This window comes from Periplaneta americana, chromosome 15, assembly GCF_040183065.1.
Source record: "Periplaneta americana isolate PAMFEO1 chromosome 15, P.americana_PAMFEO1_priV1, whole genome shotgun sequence".
Taxonomy (NCBI): Eukaryota; Metazoa; Arthropoda; class Insecta; order Blattodea; family Blattidae; genus Periplaneta; species Periplaneta americana.
The window spans coordinates 6,660,002-6,685,468 of NC_091131.1; the positions used below are offsets into that span (position 1 = coordinate 6,660,002).

Below are 25,467 nucleotides of genomic sequence, written 5' to 3' on the forward strand. Positions count from 1 at the left end.
TTCGCTTGTGGTCTAATAAGCTATATCCTACTACTGGCCTTAGCAGTCTCATTTCAGCTGCTTCTATTCTCTTCATTTGTTGAGTTGTCATACACCATGTTTCGGATCCATAGGTTAATGTTGGAATCACCATTGTTTTGTAAAATTTTAAAATTGTGTCGGTCCTAACTTTCTTCTTTGGCGTTCTTTTTATCATGCCAATTAACTGCTGGAATTTAGAGAGCTTCCTATCTATGTCGTTAATTTGTTCATATGATATCATGCAGCCTAGGTAATTAAACAGTTCACTTGCTCTATGATTTCATTATTAATAATTATTTTTGTTCTTAATGGCGTTGTTCCCTTAAAACCCATCACTTTAGTCTTTTTAGTAGATATCTGAAGATCATATTCTTTGGCGATGCAGTTCAGTTTAAACAAAGCTCGTTGGAGGTCATCTTCTGTGGTTGTAAATATAGCCTGATCATCGGCAAACAATATTGTATTTAGAGGTGTATTGGTTCGGTTAAAAATTGTTTCCATATGTAATAGCCACCTTCTGGTGACGTCGTCAATGTATAAATTAAATAAAACAGGTGATAAAGAACACCCTTGTCGAACACCTCGCGTTATTTCTTTGCTTATTCCATTCTTTAGTTTAATTCTAATTTTAGTGTAAAGTGACGTCATGGATGAATATACTAGGATGCGAAACTGCAGCCAGCACCTTCTTACGTTTTACGGACCAAATAACAAGACCAGCACCTGACGTCATAGATGGTGACCATTAGAACTACATGACGAATGAGTTTCCCAGAGTCCTCCACTTATCTGTTAGAGAAGACAAGATGGCAGCCAGAAACTTGCGAAGAAGTGAATATAAGTTGTAAGACGTGTGTGTATAAGCAGTGTATGTTAAACAACAGTGATGTTTATAGACCTTGTAACAATAGTGTTATTGACTGTATTGTAATATAGGCCTTACTTACTTACTTACTGGCTTTTAAGGAACCTGGAGGTTCATTGCCGCCCTCACATAAGCCCCATTGGTCCCTATCCTGAGCAAGATTAATCCATTATCTATCATCATATCCCACCTCCCTCAAATCCATTTTAATATTATCTTCCCATCTACGTCTCGGCCTCCCTAAAGGTATTTTTCCCTCCGGCCTCCCAACTAACACTCTATATGCATTTCTGGATTCGCCCATACGTGCTACATGCCCTGCCCATCTCAAACGTCTGGATTTAATGTTCCTAATTATGTCAGGTGAAGAATACAATGCGTGCAGTTCTGTGTTGTGTAACTTTCTCCATTCTCCTGTAACTTCATCCCTCTTAACCCCAAATATTTTCCTAAGCACCTTATTCTCAAACACTCTTAACCTATGTTCCTCTCTCAAAGTGAGAGTCCAAGTTTCACAACCATACAGAACAACCGGTAATATAACTGTTTCATAAATTCTAACTTTCAGATTTTTCGACAGCAGACTGGATAATAAAATTTTCTCAACCGAATAATAACAGGCATTTCCCATATTTATTCTGTGTTTAATTTCCTCCCGATTATCATTTATATTTGTTACTGTTGCTCCCAGATATTTGAATTTTCCACCTCTTCAAAAGATAAATTTCCAATTTTTATATTTCCATTTCATACAATATTCCCGTCACGAGACATAATCATATACTTTGTCTCTTCGGGATTTACTTCCAAACCTATCTCTTTACTTGCTTCCAGTAAAATTCCCGTGTTTTCCTTAATCGTTTGTGGATTTTCTCCTAACATATTCACGTCATCCGCATAGACAAGCAGCTGATGTAACCCGTTCAATTCCAAACCCTCTCTGTTATCCTGGACTTTCCTAATGGCATACTCTAGAGCAAAGTTAAAAAGTAAAGGTGATAGTGCATCTCCTTGCTTTAGCCCGCAGTGAATTGGAAACACATCTGACAGAAACTGACCTATACAAACGTAATATAGGCCTAGTACATAGTAATATAATAATGTCAACTATCTAAGTAGTTTTTGCAGACATTTCCAGTGTACTGTACACTAAATACCCAAAAAATACAATTCCAATTATCTAACCTTTTGTTTCCTTTTCTGTCCCTGTTTGGTTGTATTTTAATTAGTTGTATTAGAAGGTAGTGTTACCAAATTTACACAAATTCTAGGAATAATAAACAATGCATTAAAAGCTAAATTAGTACAAAAATCTACAAGAATAAAAATATATAATACACTAGCATTACCCACCCTTTTATACGGAAGCGAGATTTGGTCATTAAAGAAAAAAGACATGAACAGAATCAAAGCAACGGAAATGAAATTTTTGAGGAGGACAGCAGGATATACTCTTTTAGACCGAAAAAGGAATGAAGAAATTTTAGAACAATTAGAAGTAGAGTCAGTAGAAGAAAAAATCAGCAGATACAAATTCAATTGGCTAGACCATGTAAGAAGAATGGAAAATTCAAGAATCCTAAAAATTATGATGCAATATAAACCTAGAGGACATCGTCGACCAGGAAGACCTTTTAGAAGACTGCTAGATGGGGCCGAAACAGGTCTACAGAGGCCTAATTCGTAAAGGATGATGATGATGATGATGATGAGAAGGTAGTGTAAAAAAGATCGTCTCTTTCATCTTCCTGTTGGCTCACATAAGAATTTACAGTGAAAGATGAAGAGGAATAAAAATTTTAATGTTTTATTTGAAATTGTGTGGTTTGAGAATGGGGGGAGGGGGAGGGGGAGGGAGGGAAATATTGTCTGCATATAGTTCACTGCTTGGATGCTTGGAGTAATTAGTTATTCTTTTCGGTGTGCTGCTAGATATAATTTTAGTTCTTCTAAAAATATGAGAAGGCAGCAAGATCAATTTCTACATTAGCACCTCTAGTGCGTGAAATGAGAAAGTCAATAACTGGCACATCCTAATATATATTCATCCATAGTAACATAAAAAAATGACAAATACAAAACCTGGTACAAGAAATACAAAAGCTGTGTTCCTTATGAGAAGTCCAAATCATACCATTAGCCATATAAACAACCAGAATAATCACAATTACCAATAGCTTTATGGAAAAAGAACTAAGGAAGAGAGCAGTGAAGTGCTTCGTGTGGAGTGTGGCACTGTAAGGGGAAGAAACATGGACAATACGACGAAGTGAAGAGAAACGACTAGAAGCATTTGAAATATGGATATAGAAAAGAATGCAGCATGTGAAATGGACAAAATAAGAAATGAAGCTGTGCTAGAAAGAGTGGGTGAAGAAAGACTAATGCTGAAACTGATTAGGAAGAAAAAATTAATTGGATGGACCACTGGCTAAGAAGAAACTGCAAGGATGCACTGCAAGGAATGATGAGTGAAAGAAAAGTTCGTGGCAGAAGAAGATATCAGATGATAGACAACTTAAGATACATGGATCGTATGTGGAGACTAAGAGGAAGGCGGAAAATAGGAGAATGCCGGGTTTGCAGTGAAAGACCTGGCCTTGGGTAGGAAACTATGAATTATGGATTACACCAGCTGGCTTGTGTATTATTCAGGAATTATGAAACAATTGATCGTTTTCTGGATCATGTTATTGTTCTTTTCTTGGCCTATTTATAATAATTCAAGAGCTTGATTCTATCTGTGCCCATTCTCCATTGCAGCCAAATGCTTCTATACGTATTTGTCGACATTTCCAATTTCTTGCAATATTAGCATTCCTTATGGCAAAACTGCAAGTTTCTAAAATTCTCAACCTACATTTCAAGTAGACCTAAACATAACCCAATTTCATTTTTCAACACTTTAATCAAGGAAAATCTGTAACCAGTTCATGTATGCAATACATTTTAATTAATACAGTGAAACTTCTAATGACATCACCATGATAGAAGACATGTAAACAGTGTGTGTGTGTATGTGTACCTAATGCTCTGGATTTAACAATGAAGTCATCATCCTTCTTGCTTCCCAATATTTTGATGGAAGGTCCACAAATTTAATATCCTAAGAGTTTCACAATTAGCCAGGTGCTCCATCTCCATGTCCTCTTCTCTGGTGCACAGTAAGCATTTAGGTGAATTCAGTACTGGGTGTTCATTTCAAAGTGTGTCATGACGTCACTGTTGTTGGGTCACCGATTTGAAGCGAGTTTCAGCTGATATGTTAGAGAAGTTGCCTATTATTTAAGGCGTTCTTCAATCTGAACTTGAGAATGTGTACGGTATAACTTGAACGTCGTAGCAACAGATGGCGGTCTGTACGGTCTGTGTGCTACCATAACCTCTTTCGAACTGTGTTTTGTGCCGGCAAGTCGTACGCAGGGTATTTGTTATCATCGGTTGCGTACGGTAACATTCCACAACACAAATCAAATGCTCCGTGTCCATGTTGACCGTCGAAGTTAATGTCAACAAATACGTAAGTAATCGTCTTAACCCTCTCCCCATATCCCGACAGTACGTATTTCCAAACAGTTCACATTCCTGCCACTACCGGCGTTACCGTACGTATCGGCACGTACTCTTCAGAATGAACGCCGTACTTGCTAGCCAACTTCTCTGCCTCTTAGATTATACACCTGAGCTGCGGAAGTGTAGGAAGATTGAATTCTCTAGGCTCATCAGCTAGCCACATGACGGCATACAGTGAGCCATGACACACTTTGAACTGAACACCCAGTACTCCAATACGATGGAGGCAATCATGAACAGTAATCAATCTAAACATGGCCACGGCAGATTTTCAAGGTAGATCAGGAATTAGTTTTGGATCTTTGAATGATTCTTTCATTTTGAATTTTGATGTTTTGTCTGGTCGCTGTAACTTATTCTTTTTATGACTCGTTTTATTGATTCATATGGGAACTTGAAATTTGTTTTTAAGTTGATATAAGTTCCTTTCTTTGCTAACATATCTGCTTTCTCATTACCGTTCAGTCCGCAGTGGGCCGGGATCCATTGGAAGACCACTTTTTTATTTAGCATTTGAATTTGTTTTACCATGCAATGAATTTCTTTTACTTTTTCCATTTTAGGGGATGTAGTTGAGCTGATGGACTGGATTGCAGCTTTGGAGTCAGACAGGATGACTATGTTTTTGACATGTAAACAGAAACTGCTTGCATTTAATCCAAATTTCAACTGACTTTACGTCTAGTTAACAGCTGTCCACCTTACCTGCTAGTTATCGGCACTCATGACTACAAGGGCATGCTCCACCTCGGCAATGGAGGGATGCCTGATCTGAGAGGACGGGGGGCACTGTGTGCCCAGGACACGCACTTTGTGCTTCGAAGAGGGAATGCTCCCGAGATCCAAGGCATCTGCCACCTCTTCAGGGGACATGGCGTTCGGTCGATCCTGCAGTCCACAACAAAAATAATACACCCATTAAAAGCAAAAAGAGCTTCTGTGCTCCAGCTTCCTTATTAGTAGCCTACTTTCTCTTATCTCATACTATCCAGAATGGAAGATATGAAGGCACTGCCATCATCTCACCTGCTTGTTTGCTAGCACTAATACTGGAACCCTGGTGAGTCTCTCGTCTCCCAGCAGGGTCTTGACCTCCTTAACAGCTAGGGACAAGTTGTGGGCATCGGACGCATCCACCACAAACACCAGCAGGTCTGTGTCCTGCAGGAAGTTCCCCCAGTACTTGCGCACACTCTCTCCACCACCGACTGTAAAATTAAAGTCTCAATGCAATGCAATGCAAGTCGACTTTTTCATTACCATGTACACATCTTTAAGCCAAACATTCAACATAAGGTTATATTAACTTAATAATAATAATAATAATAATAATAATAATAATAATAATAATAATAATAATAATAATAATAATAACAACAACAACAAAGGAATGAAACAATACATTGGCCCCCTATTACTTTAAATAAACGAAGAATACATAATTAAATAAATTACAATTACAATCATTATAATCAATCAATCTTCTTAATGTATCCAGCTGTTTGCCGACAACATAAAGTCCACTGTAGTCTATTCAGTTGTTGTTTTTCACGAGAAATGAGGGGTATTTTGATCGGTTTCATTATAGATGCCTGTTGCTAGTAGCCAGAGTTGGGGTGTAGTCAATATATACTGCAGGGCTGTGTCTTCTGCAACTGGTACTGATGATTTTAATTTACTTCTTTTGTGGTTTATGGATGGACAGTATAGAAGAATGTGTTCCAGATCTTCATCATGATTATTACACCACAGACAAGTAGGATTATCAGAAATCTGGAATCGGTGTAGGTACCATTGAAGACATTATTACAAAAAGAACCCTTGCCAAAATTGCTATTTTTCAGAACAATAAAAATTAATAGAGCAACACATGTCAGCTGTTTCCGTACAACTGGTGTTTATCCTTGTGGCTATTGCACCTGACATGGGTCGTTTTTGGAGTCTATAAACATTTGAAATAGTAGCAAATGTGTCCTTAACTAAATTTCATTAAAAAATGACTAGGGCTGTTTTTGTAATAATGTCTTCAATTGAGTGACAATGTGACCTGTTCTGGCTCTTGTTAAAATGTTTGAACATGTCTGGGCAAGTTTTTGTACATTTCCAGGTCATTTGGTTTCTTCTGTACAGACTGTAAAATTTTTCCTTTGTCAGAAGAGAGCCAATTGTTGATCCATAGGTTTGTAAAATGAGACTTTACTGAAGTAAAAGCACTGGATAGAGATATCACTGGAAGAGGTCTTGGTTGCAAATATGTTGCCTGTTTTGCAATATTATCGACTTTTTCGTTTTCAGGTACACCACAATAACTAGGTATCCATTGAAATGTTATTTCCTTTTGGAGTTCTTTTAGTTTACTTAGTTTTTTCTGAATTGGAATAATTCTATATGCATATAGCCAGGTACAATTATTACAAACATGAAAAAAAAAAAAAAAAAGCTGGCCGAATCTCAAACTTAGGGCTCCTGTATCACAAGTTCAGCTCTTAAACTCTGTGCTACCAAGTTATTTACCATAGATAAATGAGAAGGAGAAGAAGAAGAAGACGAAGAAGAGTATATGCAGGAGTAAAGAAGCGACAGACTGAAACTTTCACTACCCCATTAACTCGGTAGGCCAAACTTTTGAGCACTGTATAATTTGATTTATTTATCTACATTTCATTTAACATCATTAACTTCTATTTGAAACAATAATAATAATGAATGATCACAAAAGTGCGTCCTCAGTTAGATAGGCCTATGGGAGAGAAATGATTGCTGATAAGATAATTTTCACAGAGCACCAACTGCCACACGTGGCTCACTAGTCGTTTCTCACACAGCAGCCTTCGTTTTGCAGCTCTATGGTCATTCTTTCCAGGTAGGTGGAAACCTGTATCTCAACACAAAATTTGAGTTTTACAATGTGACATAAAATGTATGTTTTCATAATGCCAGCAATGTACAGGCCAACAGATTATTAAAAAATTATGCTTCATGCGGCGAATAATGCTTCAGTCAAACGTTCGAACATTTAAAGAGACACCTTGATACTGCTATATACTCCAAAAGAACGTTTTGCAGGCCGAGTGGCACTGTATGTTAATACAGTTAATACTGTGATAGGCTAATTTGAGAGAATACTTATCTAACATATATTTTTATTTGATTTTATTTATTTAGTTTTCATAGTTTACCCAACAACAATAAGGGTAAAATACTTACAAATACCAAAAAGGTAGCAATTAAAAAACCTTATACTAATTTAACTAAACTAAATTGCATATAGATTGGGCTTTTTGTACTATGGCAGATATAAATGTACTTCTAGAACTAAAACTATCACAATTGCTAAAATACTTATTATAATAGTAACAACATCTATATATGGTATTGTTTGTACTATAATTTGTCCGGGGACACCTTTCTATTACTATAATTAGGAACTTCAAATTCAACTAGATTAATTGATTACAATTACATTCATTTACAATTGATGAAGGAACATAATGTCGTAAATAACCCTACGTTATTTTAAAGTATTATAATTGTAAACTTTCATAAGCATTAGTATATGGAACATAATTTTCATGTAGTGGATATTTGCCATTTTGTCTATGATAAAGTAACCTAAGAAATTTTTTTTGTATAATTTCAATTAATGTATTATACCGTACTTAATAGTAGTGGGATACCAAACAATTGATGCATATTCTAATTTAGATCTAACAAAACTTGAATTAAACATGTTAATGCCTTGACATTTTAAAACCTATTGTATTTCTAACAATAAAACCTAAAGACTTATACGCTGATGCTACTATATAACTTATGTGATATGTGAAAGTTAACTTACTACCTAATTGAACACCCAAATCATTGAAAACTTTCACTTTTTTCAGTAATGCACCTCCCAATGAATACATGTAATTGTGATATGTCTTTTTTCTTGTGAATGGTATAATACTACACTTGGTAATGTTGAAGGGCAATTTGTTTTCTGAAAACCATTGCCAACATATATCTATATCAGTCTGTAGAGAAAAACAATCATCTAAACTATGAATACTTCTATAAATTTTTAAATTTCAGCGAATAATAAGCTAAATGAGTTGCTAATACAATCTGGTAAATCATTTAGAAAGATAAGTAATAACATATTTCTAGAACGAGGTGCCGAGCGGCGCGGGTGGGGATAACTTCCCCTACTGGTGTTCGCCATATTACGTTTTAACCCTTACTAAACATTTACATTAATTTTCCTCTTCTCACTTTGTAGATCTCTTGGGTATGGAACAACAAGTTTTGATGGAGAAATCATTGCAATAAGTGAAAATCTCAGGAATCTTCTATGCCACATCAATAAATTTAAGAATGCAGTTATATTGTCAGACTCCAAAGCAGCTATTCTATCAATCGTCTCTAAACACACACCTTCATCTCAAACAGCAGAAATAACTAAAATGCTCTCTCAATTAATATCACTCAATAAAAGAATTGTATTCCAATGGATACCATCCCACTGTGGAATCCTGGGAAACGAGAATGCGGATGCTTTAGCAAAGAAGGGCAGCACTGCTACTTACAGACCTGTTACTAAATCTACGTATTACTCTGTGAAGAGATTTATTAAATCTACATACTTAGACCTCAACAAACAAAATTTGATAACTCAATCCCAAGGGAAAAAATGGAACTCTCTGCATCAAAATCCACAGTTAATTCCCGATTTACCACGAAAATCGTCTGTAGCTGCATTTAGATTGGAAACAGGCCATGATTGTTTGGCCAAACACCTGCATAGAATTGGAATATATCAGTCCCCTAACTGTCCATTGTGCAACTCAAACCAAGAAATGGATTCGGAACACCTCAATATCTGTGCTTCAGTGGCTGGCATGATAATATCTTTGAAAAATATTGGAGTGCAAGAGGTCAAATGACTTTATTGTCAAACGCCTGGCATTAGAAAACAACAACAACATTAATTTTCCTACCTTTCATTCTACAGTATACTCACTTTCCCAAATATTAAGTGATATGCCTCCATTATGAAGACACGTTACATTAAATCCTTCAGTTGGTCGTACGTCATGATTTTTACACGATCCTGAGGTCACTTGAGCAAGAATTGTGCTTTTTCCTGCACTTTCCAAACCAAGAACTAGGATTCTTTTCTCCGGATTTTCTTCAAGCTATAAAAATGAAGACTACATGACAATGGGACTTACAACAATGGTTAATAACATGTCAGTTGAAAGTAGGACAATTCGACCAATTTCATATACAAATAAAAAACTGAACGCAGCTGTACACATAATGCATAGCTTCATACTCATCGTTATTATTAAACTGATATAAAATGAAGTAATAGCATAGACATTTCGAAAATAAATGTGTCAAACAACGCATGTGGAGGTTAAGCTACAAACGTGGAGACTTTGAATGATTTCATTTCAACTTACTCTCATTACGTCTTCAAAACCTTCATCGATGCTTTTTGACTCTCTTTTTTTCCAGTAACGAAATACTGCATAAGCACAAGCACTCAGAGCAATACCTGATCCAAATATAACCAAGGATTTGGCAATTTTACCAGACCAGCTGGCCTCCATTATTTTGCAGACAAACCACAAAACCTGCACAGCACCAATATTTACAATATTCAAAACGAAATAATGTTGGTAGCATCGTATACACTGCAGCAAAGATTACTATTGTCAAAGATGATCGACAATGCAGATATGCGAAATTTCAACTTTCAGAGCACAAATAAAACGTGTATAAAATTTTGTGTAATATTATTTATATGACTAGTCATTATCTTTTAGAGTTAGTAGTAAAACATAAGTGCGTCGTATGCCATCATCTTGGGTTATCAAATCTCGCTTCCGTAATGATCGTATCATAAAACGATTTATAAACAGCTTCTCTTCCGCCAAATAAATTTCAGTGGGCTTCTTTAAAGGTCTCATTCCGCGCAATACATCTGCCTGGTCACCGTGGCCTGGCTTGTGCACATAAAAAAAAGTATTGTATCCCTGCTTAATTCCATAGGGCCACCAAAAATGCATAGAGGCCCGTGAAAATAAGGGCCCTCAGCTTTGAGCATAGCCTCTCATTACGAAAAGAAAAAAAAAAAAAAATCATTATTTTAAACATAATACAAATATACGTAATCAGGGATATAACGTACTTTACGAAGTCCTTTGTTTTTTGCCTGACATGTTGCGTCCACTGCATACTGATCGGCGATTGTTTTTCCTTCGGTTCAATATCTTGAAGTCTTTGGATTTGGTAGGCATGTTCAGCGCGAGCATTTCTAGCCTTTAAGCGAGGTGCAACAGATAACATAGGATCTCAGAATCGCAAGCAGGCACATACTTAAAAGATATTTTACGTCACTATTACACCTCGTTTAAAGGCTAGAAGAGCCTGCACTGAATAAGTCTGGATTAGAGCCAAGATACTTTCTTGTGCCAACCCAAATATGAACCCTCCAATAAACCATTCACTCATTGCGATATTAGCTACTATTAGACGGAGTTATGTCATCCCACCAAAAATGATTTTTTTTTCTGCTTAGCTTCTGCCATGGCTGGAGAACACATACTATGCACACAAACAAAAATATGAACACACACAATTTTTTTTTGGATTATACCATTTCATATTGGATCATATGAGGAGACAAAGAGGAAGGCAGAAAATAGGAAATACTGGAGAATGCTGGGTTTGTAGGGAAAGACCTGCCCTTGGCAGAACACTATGAATGAATTAATTTAATAACTGCAAGATCAAAAGATTTAAGAAATTGAATTATGAGAGTGGCAGATTAGTAAGAACAGATGGAAAAATAGTTTCTGACATATGGTTCTGTAAATTGGTTAATACAAATAAAACAGGTCTGAAGAAAGTTATATGGAGTTTGTGGGAAGACTTGCAGGATATACTTACATATATAATAAAACTCGTCAATTTTCTCACTGGAAATTTTTCTTACATCTCACTGCAACCAGAAAGTGGAAGTGAGGACAAATGAACACAGCAACACAAACTTCTAACAAAAATGCTTTATTGAAGTAACAAACAGCTTATACATCACACTTATTGCGGGATTCCAGGTATTTATTATATTGCTCTGGAATGCTTTTGAACCGATTTATTTTGTGTCGGATCTGCCTCCAAGTTTCTTGGTAGTAGTTCTTTGGGTCCCTCTCCATTGCCTGCAGAAATGAACAGAAAACTCACTTTTAGTGTTTCCTATGGGCTATTGTTTCATGCAGGAATGAGTACATAATGAATTGCATTTCTATGCATTACAATCCTGAGTTCTGCATCACTAATTCTTTATGTCAGTTACCAAGACGACTATGATGGTTGATAACTGGTAAAGTGTAGCATAGGCTGATTATTACAGACAGAATTACTATGCACGCAAGACAGATATTTTGTTTTACTAATTTTTTTTCTTTCAGTTTTCCTTTTTTTTTTTTAACCTAATACAACCACAACACCCATGACTCGAACCCACAACCCTTAGGATTAAGCGGTAGAGACATTCAATGCCTCTACAGCTTGCACCAACCAGTTCGGCTAATTCAGATCCTTGTGATATGTTTTAAGATTGCAGCTCTCCCCATGAACCACAGACTACCAGATTAGCAGGGGCAATTTCTCAGGACATGCTAGAATGTGTATTTCTCAAAATGGGATTACGTACATTAAAATTTATTTTGATTTTTGGAACATTGTATAGGCGTAATACCATCCGCAGGTTGCACACCGCAAGTATCGCAACGCTTGCTCGTTTCTCGGAGCTACAGGAAAGACGTAGAAATAGCGAGAATATGATGCATGCGCAAGTGCCTTCCTCCTTGGTCCGTCCTAGGCGCACATGCTTCTGTTATGTGTTGTTTGAAGCTCTGGTCCGAGAGCTACACCGACTATTTAATGTTACACAGAGCAGTATTGACAGCGGGCATGTGCTGTGATTTGCAAGTGCAATGTAATTGTATGAGCGGAATGCATGTGTTAGCTGCTGCATGTATTATTAATTCTTAAACATTAATTTGAAGTATTGTAATGAGTTCGGAATTGTGCGTTATTGAAACCTTATTATTAAATGCATTTTCCCGAAGAACTATTCAAGAGAAGACAGACATTATAGAGAATATGTGAGCTCGTTCAGTGCAGCTTAATACAGCAATATGAATTGGTTGGCAGGGTCGAAAAAAAACTAAATAAACTGTTTTGTTGGCCGTGTTTGTTATATTATATCGAAGTTCTAACATCTGATAAGTGAATATGATCCATGACTCATAATAATTTCATAATTATAAAATAAATTATTTAGGCTATGTGGGTCTGATTATTTTTATTAATTATGAATTATTATATCCTCCCATCTTCTCCTATGAATAAAAGAGCAAGCCTAACTTTTGTAACTAGCATTCGCCCCTGCAAATTAGGTCTATACAAGGCCAGAGTATGAGTAGGTTGGTCTACTGAGAATGTAGATCACATAGTATCACTAGATCCCCATTCAGCTGGGATTCTTATAATAATATTGGGTAATTTCCTAGAACACGGGCAAAATCCAACATGGCTGACGAAAACTACAAAAAACGTTCTGCCAACTTATGAAGTCCAAATGTCACCAAACATAGAAAAATCGAATATATATTCATATATTTAAAGAAGAACAAGCCCTCCAAAAAAAAAAAAAAAATGAAAATATATTTAATTTTTTGCCTTCGATTGCATAACACAGTCCAGTACAACGAATGTCATGACTGGTCTGTATTCTGTGGTACAATTGGATGATTACATTCTACTCATTCCCTGCACAGAAAAACAGACCTTTCTATTAAAAAGAATTCTCATACAAACATTGGTGCTGCCACATTTTGACTATTGCGATATTCTACTAACAGATTTAAATTCTAACTTAGCCCAAAGATTGCAGCGTGTTCATAATGCCTGCATATGTTTCATTTGCAACATCCGCAAATACGACCACATCACACCTTCCCTCGAAAGGCTTCAATGGGCAAGATTACAGGACCGAAGATATATCCATTCACTAATTTTCCTATATCGCATCATCGATACTTCTTCACCTAACTATCTCTCGGTGCATTTTAATTTCTTATCCTCTTATCACAACATGAGTACTCGTTCTAAAAATGACCCTCTATTATCTATGCCTTGCCATAAAACAGCTGATTATTCTTCCTCTTTCACAGTAGTAGCAATTCGTTTCTGGAACTCCCTACCCAGCTCTGTCAGGAACTGTCGAACGATATTGCAATTTAAAAGTGAATTGTTTAAACACGTGACCAGTATTCATATTTAATTCTCCTTTGTGAGCATGTGTATGTCTATTATATGTAATTTTCCTCAGTGTTGTATAGTTATACTTTACATTTGAATTTGTTATTCTTGTAATTTGTAATATTGGTCCACCTACCGCTTGCATATTCATTGAGTGTAACTTCTAGCCTTACTAGTGGCTTGTGCAGCAAATGCTGCTGCAAACTAAGTTCGTTAGACGTTCAAATAAAAATTTTTCAGATTTATTTTCAATGAAGAATACTTGTCTTTTTGATAGTTATTTGCTTCCATAATAATGAAACATACTCTGAATGGATTTTTTTTAGACCAAATACTTTTTCTTGAACCTATCCAACTTCAGTTCTTGAGTTTCAACGCGAAAACGCAAATATCAATGTCAGGACGATAGCAGTAGCTATTTCAGGTCATTGTAGATTGTAGGCAAAACTTAAAAAAAATGTCAGGTTTGCTAAGCTTTCGAACAATAGCATTTTCGTATAGCTGCTGCATGTAGAACTTGAAATCTAGAGCGTAAAATAATTTTATCCTACTAAGAGATCTTGCTGAAATGATTTGGAGACTACAAAATTTTCTAGATCTCAAGGCAATGACACATATCAATATCTACACTACACCGCCATTACTTACTTACTGGCTTTTAAGGAACCCGGAGGTTCATTGCCGCCCTCACATAAGTCCGCCATTGGTCCCTATCCTGAGCTACACCGCCATTAAGTATATAAAAAAGACCCAACCCCACTGGTTTAATAAGTATAAACATATTTGATTTTTAATAACAATATTATTATCTTAAGTTCTGTAGTTATATATAGCAGTCACTCAGTAAATTATAGAAATGAAGATCTAAATTAAGATATTCTCTACATTTACTTACATAACCTCAAAACATTTCACTTTCATGTCATCAATATAGCATCAACATTATGTACAATTAATGAAGAATAGACGCATCATGATATTAACTATAATAATATTTAATTTCTAATGGTAATAATGTCATCAAACCACCTCAAGTTTCGTAGATTTGAATATCCAATACACAGCTGGACTCAGAAAATTATACACTGCAGAATCAGTTTTTAATAACAAATTGAATTGAGCTCTAAATATGTCGGCAATCCTGCAGGTCATGGCCTTCGTGTAATAGCCTATTGTTTATTGTAGTGTGTGTTTTGTTCTGAAATTCAATCAAGTCGGCCGTGATTCAATAAGTTCTCAAAACTGACAACAGATGGATTTTGGAAAATAGGAAAATTATGTAGGAAAATTGACATTTCACTGAAAACTACTACTTTTCTGAAAACCTTTGGATGCCAGGCATGAAAATGAGGGGCCACTCATTAAAATCCGTTCAGCCGTTTTCCCGTAATTTCCATTACCAGTTCAAATTATATGTATAGATATTATTTTGTAATTATTATTTAGTATGTTTGCATTAATTTACTCAACTTGTGCTTGTATAACTATGTAAATTTTTATCAGTGTTCTTTAAATATTAGCCTGTAAAATTGTATCAGCTTCTTTTGTTTCGGCTAAGTGGAAGAGAAGGCCTGATGGCCTTAACTTCGCCAGAATAAATAAATAGATATTATATTATTAAATAGATATTTCAATCAGGGTCGCAGAACTCGGAACAATACTGCAACAAATATCATTAAGAATATCAGTCTTCTTTCTTGCAGTGAATAATTTATGTATAAAGTGAAAGATATTTGAGGCTTTGGACTGTGTCACAGATCAGGCGAAAGGAGAGAGGCATAATGTTCTACGTTTTTCAATTAATCCACGAACTAATCGATAACGTCGCACTTTTATCGAATCATTGTTAAATTCTGCATGATTTTATCAGTATTCACCAGAATCTACTGTTAAATTCATTCAAAGAAAATCCACCAATACTACTTAGATTTTAAAAGTAACGAAACTGATGGATTGTAGATGCGAGGTTTGTGATTGTTGTTCTGTATAGCGCTTAGCAGGCAACACTGCAGACTATCGTTTCTCAAACTTTTCTGAAGTGGAGAACACTTTTTTAAGTCAGAACAGTTCCGCGGACCACCTTACTCTTGTTCCCTTCCAAAACAATTTTACCATTTATGTAGCATATTTTAATACCAGTATACTATACTTACATTTCAATGTATAAGCTTAAATAATTCATTAAAATTAATTTAATTCAATTAATTTTATATTAGTATTAACTAATTAAGTTAATGTTAATAGAAGAAAATTTCTTATATCATCATCTGTAAAAACAGAAATAAAAAAAAATTAATGCAGAAACATGCCCGATTTTCAACAAGTAAAGATGCAATTTTGCATGTTCTATTATTGGTGTACGACGTACAGTATGTAACCATTTCAATGTGCAGACTGGGTGTCACCAAATTATTAATAAAGTCATAAATACATGAAAAGGTTCGGTACTTTGGTCCTGTTATGAATTCGGGTAGTCCCTAGCTGGGTTACAGGCGCCAGATGTGCAGGGAAAAGATGGCGAGAAACACCATGTTCATAATGCTTTAAATCCTTCTTTTGTTGCTGAAAGTAGAATGGGAAGTCAATAGATGGGTAGAGTAAATAAATTTTATAAAATGTCAGTACTGGGAAAAAAAGTGAAAGGCGATTGCCATGTGTCATTTACAAACTCTGAGATTTTCAGCTGCAGTGTGATACGCAATTCGTTTGAATTTTATTTTTTTCTGTCTTTTTTGAAAGACCACAAGGGCAGACCTCGAGGACCACAGGTGGTCCGCGGACCATAGTTTGAGAAACGCTGCTGCAGACAATACAGGTGCGTTAATGACATTAATAAAAAAATAAACACTTTTTTAACTTGGTTATTTAATGACGTTGTAACAACTACTCAGTTGTTTAGCATCAATGGAATTGATGATAGCAAGATGGTACTTGGCGAGATGAGGCCGAGAATTCGCTATAGATTACCTAACATTCACCTTATGGTAGGGGAAAAGCTCGGAAAAAGCCAACCACACAATCAACCCAAGCGGGGATCGAACCCATGTCCGAGTGCAACTCGGGATCAGCAGGCAAATGTCTCAGTCGACTGAGCTATGCCGGTGGCTAATAAATATGTACAAAAGATAATGATTTGATTATGTTGTTAGGAAACCCGAATTTTATTGCATAAGATCGTTGTGTCACATTACAATAGGATTGCCAGATGTCCAGTACTGTACGGGATGTCCCGTATTTGAGGCCGGATAAACTTGTCCCATACGAAATCCATACAGGACAACAAAAATCCCATATTTACAGATATTATGTCATATGGAGAAAATTTCAATATACGGATTCCTCACTGACAATTAGACCTATATCTTAAAATACTAAAAAGGGCAGATTTGTCTGCGTTTGTCGAATGCGCATCATCATGCTTACGAAAAGGCACTTTTCAGAGCCAATAATTTATTGGGAAATATCATTGAAGTGTTTTGTTTACTGTTGTGCCACATACCTTATAATCTTCGTCGTACTTATCCATGAGGTACGTTAGCCACTGAACTTGGTTATTAGGCAACCTGAATTTCTTTACTCTTGGGGCTTTAGCATCAATTTCCAATTCCTTTGCTACATGCTCCTTTCTCGGTAACCTCTTCGGTTGTTTTTCACTAACATCGGTAACTTCAAGTACAGGCTTCAGTAGCTCCTTCGCACTCGGAATCTTCAGGGACTTGTTTACATCGTACACTAGACCCATATCCTTTAAATTCTGTTGTGCAGTTTTATTTAGTTCCCAAGCATTTTTAACCTGTGAACTAATACAAATACAAACAATAAATTAAATAAAACAATCCAGGAAAATATGTACACATGCGATTAACCTAGTTCAATTGAATATAACGAACCATCCTATATTCGGAAGTTTCCTCCTCCTGCTACTAAGTTTCTTCCTATTAACGTGATAGCGATACTTCTTTTGTCTCTTCTGTTTTCTTACTTTAGTCATTTTTAAGAAAGAAACTTCGCTGGTAACTTTTTACAGCATTAAACACACTGATGACTGATCTCTAAGAACAAATTCACATCTGCCAAACAAGGTTTGCCAACATCAGTTACATTACCTCGTTCAATTTTTTTGTTTACTGACTTTTGTTAAACTTTTTTAAAAAACCATATTGCGGTACAAACAAAAGCTATTTGGTACAGATACCATGTTTTCATGAATTTGTGAGTTCTGTAGACGTTTCAACAAAGTACGCATTTATTTTATTTTGTGTATTTCATCCCTGATCATTAATCAGAATCAGGGGTTTCATGCAATTTATGACAGCTGTCTCAGTTGTCTGCTGATCTGAGAGGATAAAAAAGACTGCTGATGTACACAAAGGATGGTGCTGCAATCTTCAGCGAGATATATTTCCAAAATTTTCCAGATTTATATGTGAAAAAGTCCCAATTCGTAATATTTAAGATATAAGCATTGATTTAAAATGAAATTCACAAGTTTCAGTTGGTGTGCATTTTCGTAACCGAGTTATTCGCAGGAAAATAATTATTCGAGGTTATGTTATACAATTAGAAGTAAATCATGAATTTTTCTCCAGGAACGGCAACCCTTCTTGAAGAATTGGATAGTGTGTAAAGTATTTTAAACATGTAATATTTGATAAGGTAGCATTAATATCTGAAATAGTAATTAGTTATTAATCGAGACCGAAGAGTTAATTTCCAGCTTGAAATTTACATTGTACCGATGGTTAATTCTGAATAAATTTTCTTTCAGAAAAACTTATGGTCCTTCTTCGAGATGGAAGAACTTTAATTGGTTACCTCCGTAGTGTGGATCAATTTGCTAATTTGGTTCTACATCGTACAATTGAAAGAATTCATGTTGGTAAAGAATATGGAGACATACCTCGCGGAGTTTTCATCGTACGGGGAGAAAATGTTGTACTCTTAGGCGAAATTGTAAGTACCAATATTATATTTAGCCCTATTTTTGTGCTGTGAATGTTATTGAATCATAATATATAAAAGAGAACCAGATACACGGTGCATTTAATTCTAATAAACGTCATCTGAGATATGCCATTCTCATAAAAAAAATTCGTTCTATTCCCTATCATCGCTTTAAACAAATGATTACCATTACCCACAAAAAATGTAGTCCTATGACCGGAATTCTTCCGTATAGGAAAAAGTCAAGTAAGTCCAACAGATATTTTAATTTACGCTTAGGAAGTGTAATAGAATGTAACTACCAATATTCATATTGTTTTATGCAATCCCACATTTCAATCGTTTCAGGATAAAGATAAGGAAGGTGACCTACCTCTGCAGCAAGTCTCTGTGGATGACATCTTGGATGCTCAACGAAGAGAACAGGAAGCGAAGCAAGATCAGGAAAAACTCTTGGCCAAGGCGTTGAAAGAAAGAGGACTTCACTACATACCCGACCTTAGCCATGACGATATGTTTTAAAGACTCAGAAAGTAATTTTTTTTTTCAATATTGATTGAAAGCAGATGAATTATTATTTCTGGATTGATGTTGCAAAAACCACTGAATAATGCATGCTTTATTTACAAAAATGTGAGGAACACCAACCACTCGGAAATTTATTTGCAAATATGAGTACAAGTAGAAAATGATTAAGTTAATTGTATTTGTCACGGAAAGATATTTTTCTTAGAAATGCCATGCTGTACCAGTAAGCACTATAATATTGTTAAAGGAATGGCAGAACAGAAATACTGTTTTTTCCATAAAGAAACTTTAATTTTGCATTAAGAACATCCGTAATTATGGAAGTTGAGATTATAATTGAATGCTTATGTTATTATGTATTATTTTGTAATAAATGAATTTATAATCTAATAAAAATAAGTTTTTGTCTGCACTGTAGCTTTAAGGCTGTGACAATTGCATATAATATATTATGTTCTCAGCATTCGACACTTTTGAGTTTCCCCTTTGTTCAGACCCAGAAACAAAATTTGGGCCACCTAAGCAGTCAGCTGGTGCAATATATAACTGAAACTTGGAAAATTCAGGTGCCCAAATTTTGTTTCTGGATCTGTACATACCATACCAGAAATGTTACCATATTTTGAAAATGGATTATCGAAAAATCGAAAGAGAATTGGGAGGACAAATTTAAAAGGTACACAAAACGCGTCCTTGCAAGGGGTTGGGGGCTGTACAAAACTAAATATGTGAGCTCCATGCCTGTTGGCCACTAGTCTCACTCCGGGTTACGCTGCTCCACTGAAGGAGCTCTAGAAAATTTTGAAGGGGAAGCCGAAATTGGACGCAATCTCTTAGGTACCACATACGCGAGGGGGACTGAGATTAAATGGATTATGTTCATCATCACCTCTAAAAATGGGTCTTCCATTCAGGTTTCCAAACCAGAAACTGGACAAATTCCAAGAGTTACAAATAGTGCTTTATAAGCACGGTTTTTTTTTTTTTTTTTTTGTAGAGAGACAATGATGGTACAGTTGGATCATCGGATCTGTGCCCCTGTAAAATATGTGAACTGAACCCTAATTCCTTCTCAGCCTCGATAATTCATTTCTCTCCCTGCATTCCTATCTCTCTCCCTTTCTGCCCCCCACTACTCACAATTTTGGCCTTCTTGCGGGAAAGTTTACAATATTTGCACTTGCAGTCCAGTGTTGTCAACTCAACATGAATACTGTAGCACGGAGTGACGAAAGAAATATTATTAAGCGAGTACGTAATAGCATTTTGCGATGAAGAGAAACAAACAGGTCAATATCTGTTTCCTATAAATCAGACAACGAAAAGAGCAACTGATATCACAGGTGAGGCTTATTTTATTTCAATTAATTTTGTATTAAAATTACTTACTTAACTAATACTAAGAATACAACATTTTATGTAATTTATGTAGACAGGTCAGAACTCCTAATAAAGAAAATCAGGATAGAGGGAGTCTGTGCAGGAGGTGAAAAGCTAGAATCACCAGGGAAGAACAGACCAAGGGAACTTTTAATTATTGTAGATGATATGAACCGATGTATTTTAAGAAGAAAGATACAAGAATTTTATACCGTTCAGAAAGAAGTTTCAACATTGAAGAAATTACTGAAGATTGCGAGAGAACTAATAATTTCTAAGGTTGGAGAGAAAAACTACGGAAAGTGATTCGAGACATGGGATTTAGGTTTAAAAAATGTAGAAATACCAGATGTATTTTGATTGAAAGAAATAATATGGACCAGTTATTTATGACACCGTTTGACGGAAGTTTGGCAACATCCCTATTCGGCAAGGTTCGTGGCCTGCTGTTTACGTGGTGGGAGGAAAGGAGTGAGTACAGGCATTAACTTTTCCAAGAACGACAACAGCGCTGAAAGGGCACAGATCCGATGGTCCGACAATAGCTACCCCACTGTATGATAATTAGTAACGTCATTTTGGAAGACCGGGGGGGGGGGGGCAATTATTCCACTTTTATGCTTGAGGACTAAAAGGCGATTTAGTTAATGACACTGACCTATTGTAAATAAAAATACATCACTAAGGCAGCAATGGGTAACACTTTAGTTTCATTGGATCAAGTATGAAATTAAAACTAGGCCTATATGTCGGATCTGGAAATGTATTGTAAAATGGGGTAAAGTTGACTATAAAAAAAATAAACCATGCTTACTTACAAATGGCTTTTAAGGAACCCAGAGGTTTCATTGCTGCCCTCACATAAGCCCGCCATCGGTCCCTATCCTGTGCAAGATTAATCCACTCTCTATCATCACATCTCATCTCCCTCAAATCCATTTTGATATCCTCCCATCTACGTCTCGGCCTCCCCAAAGGTCTTTTTCCCTCCGGCATCCCAACTAACACTCTATGCATTTCTGGATTCGCCCATACGTGCTACATGCCCTGCCCATCTCAAACGTCTGGATTTAATGTTTCTAATTATGTCAGGTGAAGAATACAATAAATAAACCATACTACCAGCCTTATTTGTGACTTAAAAATATAATGAACTGTCCATCGAGTTAGCTCTGTGGTAGCGTGTCTACTTCCAGAGACTAGCCAGCCCGGGTTTGATTCTGGTGGGATCGAAAATTTTTATGTAAACTTTCTACCTCGGGACTAAGAGAGATGGCGGTGCACAATTTCTAAAATGTTTTAATTGTTTCTGCTCTTAAATCACAGTATTTGAATGTTGAAAGTAAACAATATTACTTACAGTTTAAATCTGACTGAATGCAAGCAAGCATCAATTCACAACAGTGGGTCTGACAATGAAGAGTAGGCATATGTTACTTTTGATAGTTATTCGTCCATCAGATGGGAACGTTGAGCCTGGCGGCCCCCTTGGTACTATTCGACAGAAGTAGGCTATGTGTCAGCACTGGATTTCTCCTTCTCCCTTCCTCATCCATTCCCTACACTATACTTACACGAACACTTACACATACACTCACCCTAGTACACGACATAACTCTTCACAGATACACATCATGCATAATGTGGCCTGCCGAAGTGGTGTGCAACTTTAAAATGGGTCACTGTCCTGCCATCTATCCGCAATATGCGGAACCCGAATCACGCAAGTGAACTGGGTAGGCAATAGACACACACACACATTTATAATCACTACATTGTACACCAATAAGACCGGTTTAAATCCCAAATCTCTCTGCAATGCATATGAAGAGAAGGCATACGTCACTGTTGATAGTGATTCGTCCATTGAATGGGGATATTAAGCCTGGTGGCCCCCTTGGTGCTATTCGACAGGAGTAGGCTGCGTGCCGGCACTAGGTTTCTCCCACAGCAATTTCAATATAAAGCAATTTAGTAGTTAATATAGGCGAAAGTAATGGGAGAAGTATCAGAGAAAACCACAACATTTTGGCTTGCAGACTTTCTTCGTTCTGGATGATGTCACAAAGGATTGGGTATCAGGACGCCAGTGTGGCTATCAATGAAAATGGAATATGCTTGTCGACATAACTGCTCTTCTGACAAATTTATAGAGGTCAGAAGTGCAGTCATGTCTATAATCTTTTCACTGTAAGAAAAATCCTAATATAAACAATAGCGCGTGACTGAAGTGAGGCTTCATTGGCCGCTGTTTGGCGCCATAGATTCTCAGTACGTGTTCCCGCCTACTGTTGTACATTCTGTTTCATGTTAAACATTTCCCGTTACTCGTCAAGTAGGCCTAACCTCACTACTATGCATTCATTTGCTTGGGAAACATTTACTTTATAATTACTGTAATTAAAACTCACATAACTTATCATATACCTTTAAGACTATTTGTTTTTCTCCGCTTTTGAGAGGGTTTCCACTCTTATGATTAATAACCACACACACCGAGGATGCAGAAGCCATACTTCAATACCACGTGCTTACGTGAACAACTACGAGCTCAAGTGACGCCAGCTTGTTACAATAACAGACTACTTCGGTATTACTGTTTGTATTCATCCGTGTTCATAGTACATAACGAAGTATAAAAGTAGCTTTTCTTTTACATATCATTTTACATATGAGTGAAGTTATATGTTTCATTGTATTTAACAACTAGAATTCAATTTTTTTATTTTCAAATAATACAAGATGGTAGTTTCCAAATACGGACTATATTTTCCTGCGTCATGTGAGTGTTTCGACTGGGAGCCAATCACGGGTATGACAGCCACGTACTTGTGTTTACAGTAGGATTTTTCTTACAGCGAAAAGAGTATACAGTGTATCTCCCACGTGAACAGGTAATGTATAAAGTCAAGAATGTATTTAATAAAACTGTATAAAAGTATAAATATAATGAGCAACATGCACACAAGAAAGACACAAGCAGTCATACAATCACAACACATTTGACAGTTAAGATCAAGAAGGCTGCCATGTAATACTGCTGGTGCGGTCAGAGGGACGTTTCGTGGATAGGACTCTGACTGAACTGCGTCGAGTTGGATATTAAAGCTACAACCGTGGACTTCACCTCGCACAGCATCTTGTCCTCGTCGGCAGGCGGGGTGTTGCCATCGAGGCAGTACAGCAGAGAGCTGCTGAGGCTCTCCTTGTCCAGGATCTTGTCTTCGTCGCTCTCAGACGTGTCGAAGTCCCCCGTGCGACTTGAGAAGCTGAGGTCCACGGGGCTGGCGGTGAGCACGCTGCGGTTCAGCAGGTACGACCTGAACGTGCTAGTCAGAGAACCGCTGTCACCTGAAGTCGTCGCCGTTATCTCGTTTTCTAAATCTACTTGGTAACTAGTGTTGGCACTACTGCTGGAGTGTTTGGCAGCCTCCTCGCCGCTGCTGCCAACTTCCTCCTTTCCTTCAGCTTCTTTGGCAGGGCTGCAGCTGTCCCTGAGCCTGTGCTGCTTCTGGTTGGTGCTCCATGCACCGACGCTGGCCAGATGACAGAGATTGGACCCTGACACCAGCACCACAGGCTTCCTGCACCGAGGTGTCATCATGGTCTCCTGCAATGAATCATCATCAGTCATCAAATTCTGCAATTCCGTAATGACAGAGAGCCTCTAACAAATTCTACTTATGCACAGACTGATAAAACATTTCTGACTGAGCGACTTGGCTCAGGCAGTAGTGTTTGAGAAATTTACAATTCATGTTGAGAAATAGTCAGCTAAGCCTCTTGTTGTTAACATGTATCAAAATATAAATAATTATTTATTCCGTCTTATGGCTTAAACATTGATTACATATAAAAGAAAACACTGATGTGTTACATCTTATTTAGTTTTAATACTAACGTTTTCACCCTTTGTAGGGCATCTTCAGGTACGAGATATTATTTCCAAATGTAAGGCAAAGTTTTGTAATTGATTTTAGATGATATCTATTATATCTCGTACCTGAAGATGCCCTACAAAGGGCGAAAACGTTAGTATTAATACTAAATAAGATGTAACACATCAGTGTTTTCTTTTACATGTAATCAATGCTTAAGCCATAAGACGGAATAAATAATTAATTATATTTAGATATGTGTTAGTAGTGTTTGAGACTTGTATTCGGAAGCCGCAGGTTTAAACCCGTGGCCAGTCAATTTGACTGGAGGGTTTTCATGGTTTCCCTCAGTCACAAAGGCAAATGCCGGATTGGAATTTACATGCCATGATTCATCACCGCCTCAGTGACCAATATCATAAACATTAATCAAAATCTAAAATCAGTTACATGAACACAAGTCGCCTACAACACAACAGAAAAGGAACTCAACAATAGCCTAGATCATATATGTAACAGGTCGGCCTTATAGACTTTGACAATAACTTTTGTCAGGTTTACTACGCTGCCATCTATAGTTGTGATGCTGTTATTCCCGGCGTGACTCCTCCTCTTTGCTTAAGTCTTAGGAAGTGAAGGCTCTATAAAGTCTAGGTAGGTAGTATTATTCGCCATTTTTGTTCTTTCGTTGCCGAGCTACCATACGAGGAATCTATTTGCCACACTGTTAAACATTATCATGTCGTAGCTCCTATGATAATAAATCAAAAACACACTGTAATTAATTGAGCAAATAACGTCTTCGTGTGCTTTCTGCGAACGCCAACGAAAGAGCGAAAATGGCGGGCGATTATATTAAGCATTTATCGAACCTTAAGAAATGAATAACGTCTTCATAAGCGAATCACAAGACGCACACGTTTAAATGTAGCCGGAATCACAAGACGCACACGTTTAAAT

At 36.7% G+C, this 25,467-nt stretch overlaps 4 protein-coding genes across 5 annotated transcripts in view; 1 reads left to right on the forward strand and 3 right to left on the reverse strand.

Annotated features, from left to right (window-relative positions):
- The window catches only part of LOC138715814 (uncharacterized), a 30,574-nt gene extending 20,464 nt beyond the window's left edge, over window positions 1-10,110 (reverse strand). Inside the window, exons 1-4 of the mRNA XM_069848908.1 lie at window positions 9,907-10,110; window positions 9,462-9,636; window positions 5,486-5,667; window positions 5,165-5,347 (exon numbers count right to left, since the gene is read on the reverse strand). Coding sequence (XP_069705009.1) covers window positions 5,168-5,347; window positions 5,486-5,667; window positions 9,462-9,636; window positions 9,907-10,056 — 687 coding nt within the window. The 5' untranslated portion in view covers window positions 10,057-10,110 and the 3' untranslated portion in view covers window positions 5,165-5,167. The remainder of the gene's footprint in view (window positions 1-5,164; window positions 5,348-5,485; window positions 5,668-9,461; window positions 9,637-9,906) is intronic.
- Window positions 10,111-11,499: 1,389 nt separating this feature from the next.
- On the reverse strand, window positions 11,500-17,962 carry LOC138715815 (nucleolar protein 16). The gene is made up of 3 exons (XM_069848909.1): window positions 17,668-17,962; window positions 17,277-17,577; window positions 11,500-11,667 (listed from the first exon to the last, which is right to left on the reverse strand). Exons 1-3 carry the CDS (start codon window positions 17,766-17,768, stop codon window positions 11,536-11,538), a joined length of 534 nt encoding a protein of 177 aa, XP_069705010.1. The 5' UTR covers window positions 17,769-17,962; the 3' UTR covers window positions 11,500-11,535.
- A 143-nt stretch (window positions 17,963-18,105) lies between these two features.
- On the forward strand, window positions 18,106-19,666 carry LSm1 (U6 snRNA-associated Sm-like protein LSm1). The gene is made up of 3 exons (XM_069848911.1): window positions 18,106-18,396; window positions 18,546-18,730; window positions 19,070-19,666. Exons 1-3 carry the CDS (start codon window positions 18,351-18,353, stop codon window positions 19,241-19,243), a joined length of 405 nt encoding a protein of 134 aa, XP_069705012.1. The 5' UTR covers window positions 18,106-18,350; the 3' UTR covers window positions 19,244-19,666.
- Window positions 19,667-23,529: 3,863 nt separating this feature from the next.
- Window positions 23,530-25,467, reverse strand: part of RhoGAP54D (Rho GTPase activating protein at 54D) — a 31,815-nt gene continuing 29,877 nt past the window's right edge. For both annotated transcript variants that reach the window (XM_069848913.1, XM_069848912.1), the window contains exon 10: window positions 23,530-24,239. In XM_069848913.1, the coding sequence (XP_069705014.1) occupies window positions 23,679-24,239 (561 nt within the window). In that variant the 3' untranslated portion in view covers window positions 23,530-23,678. The remainder of the gene's footprint in view (window positions 24,240-25,467) is intronic.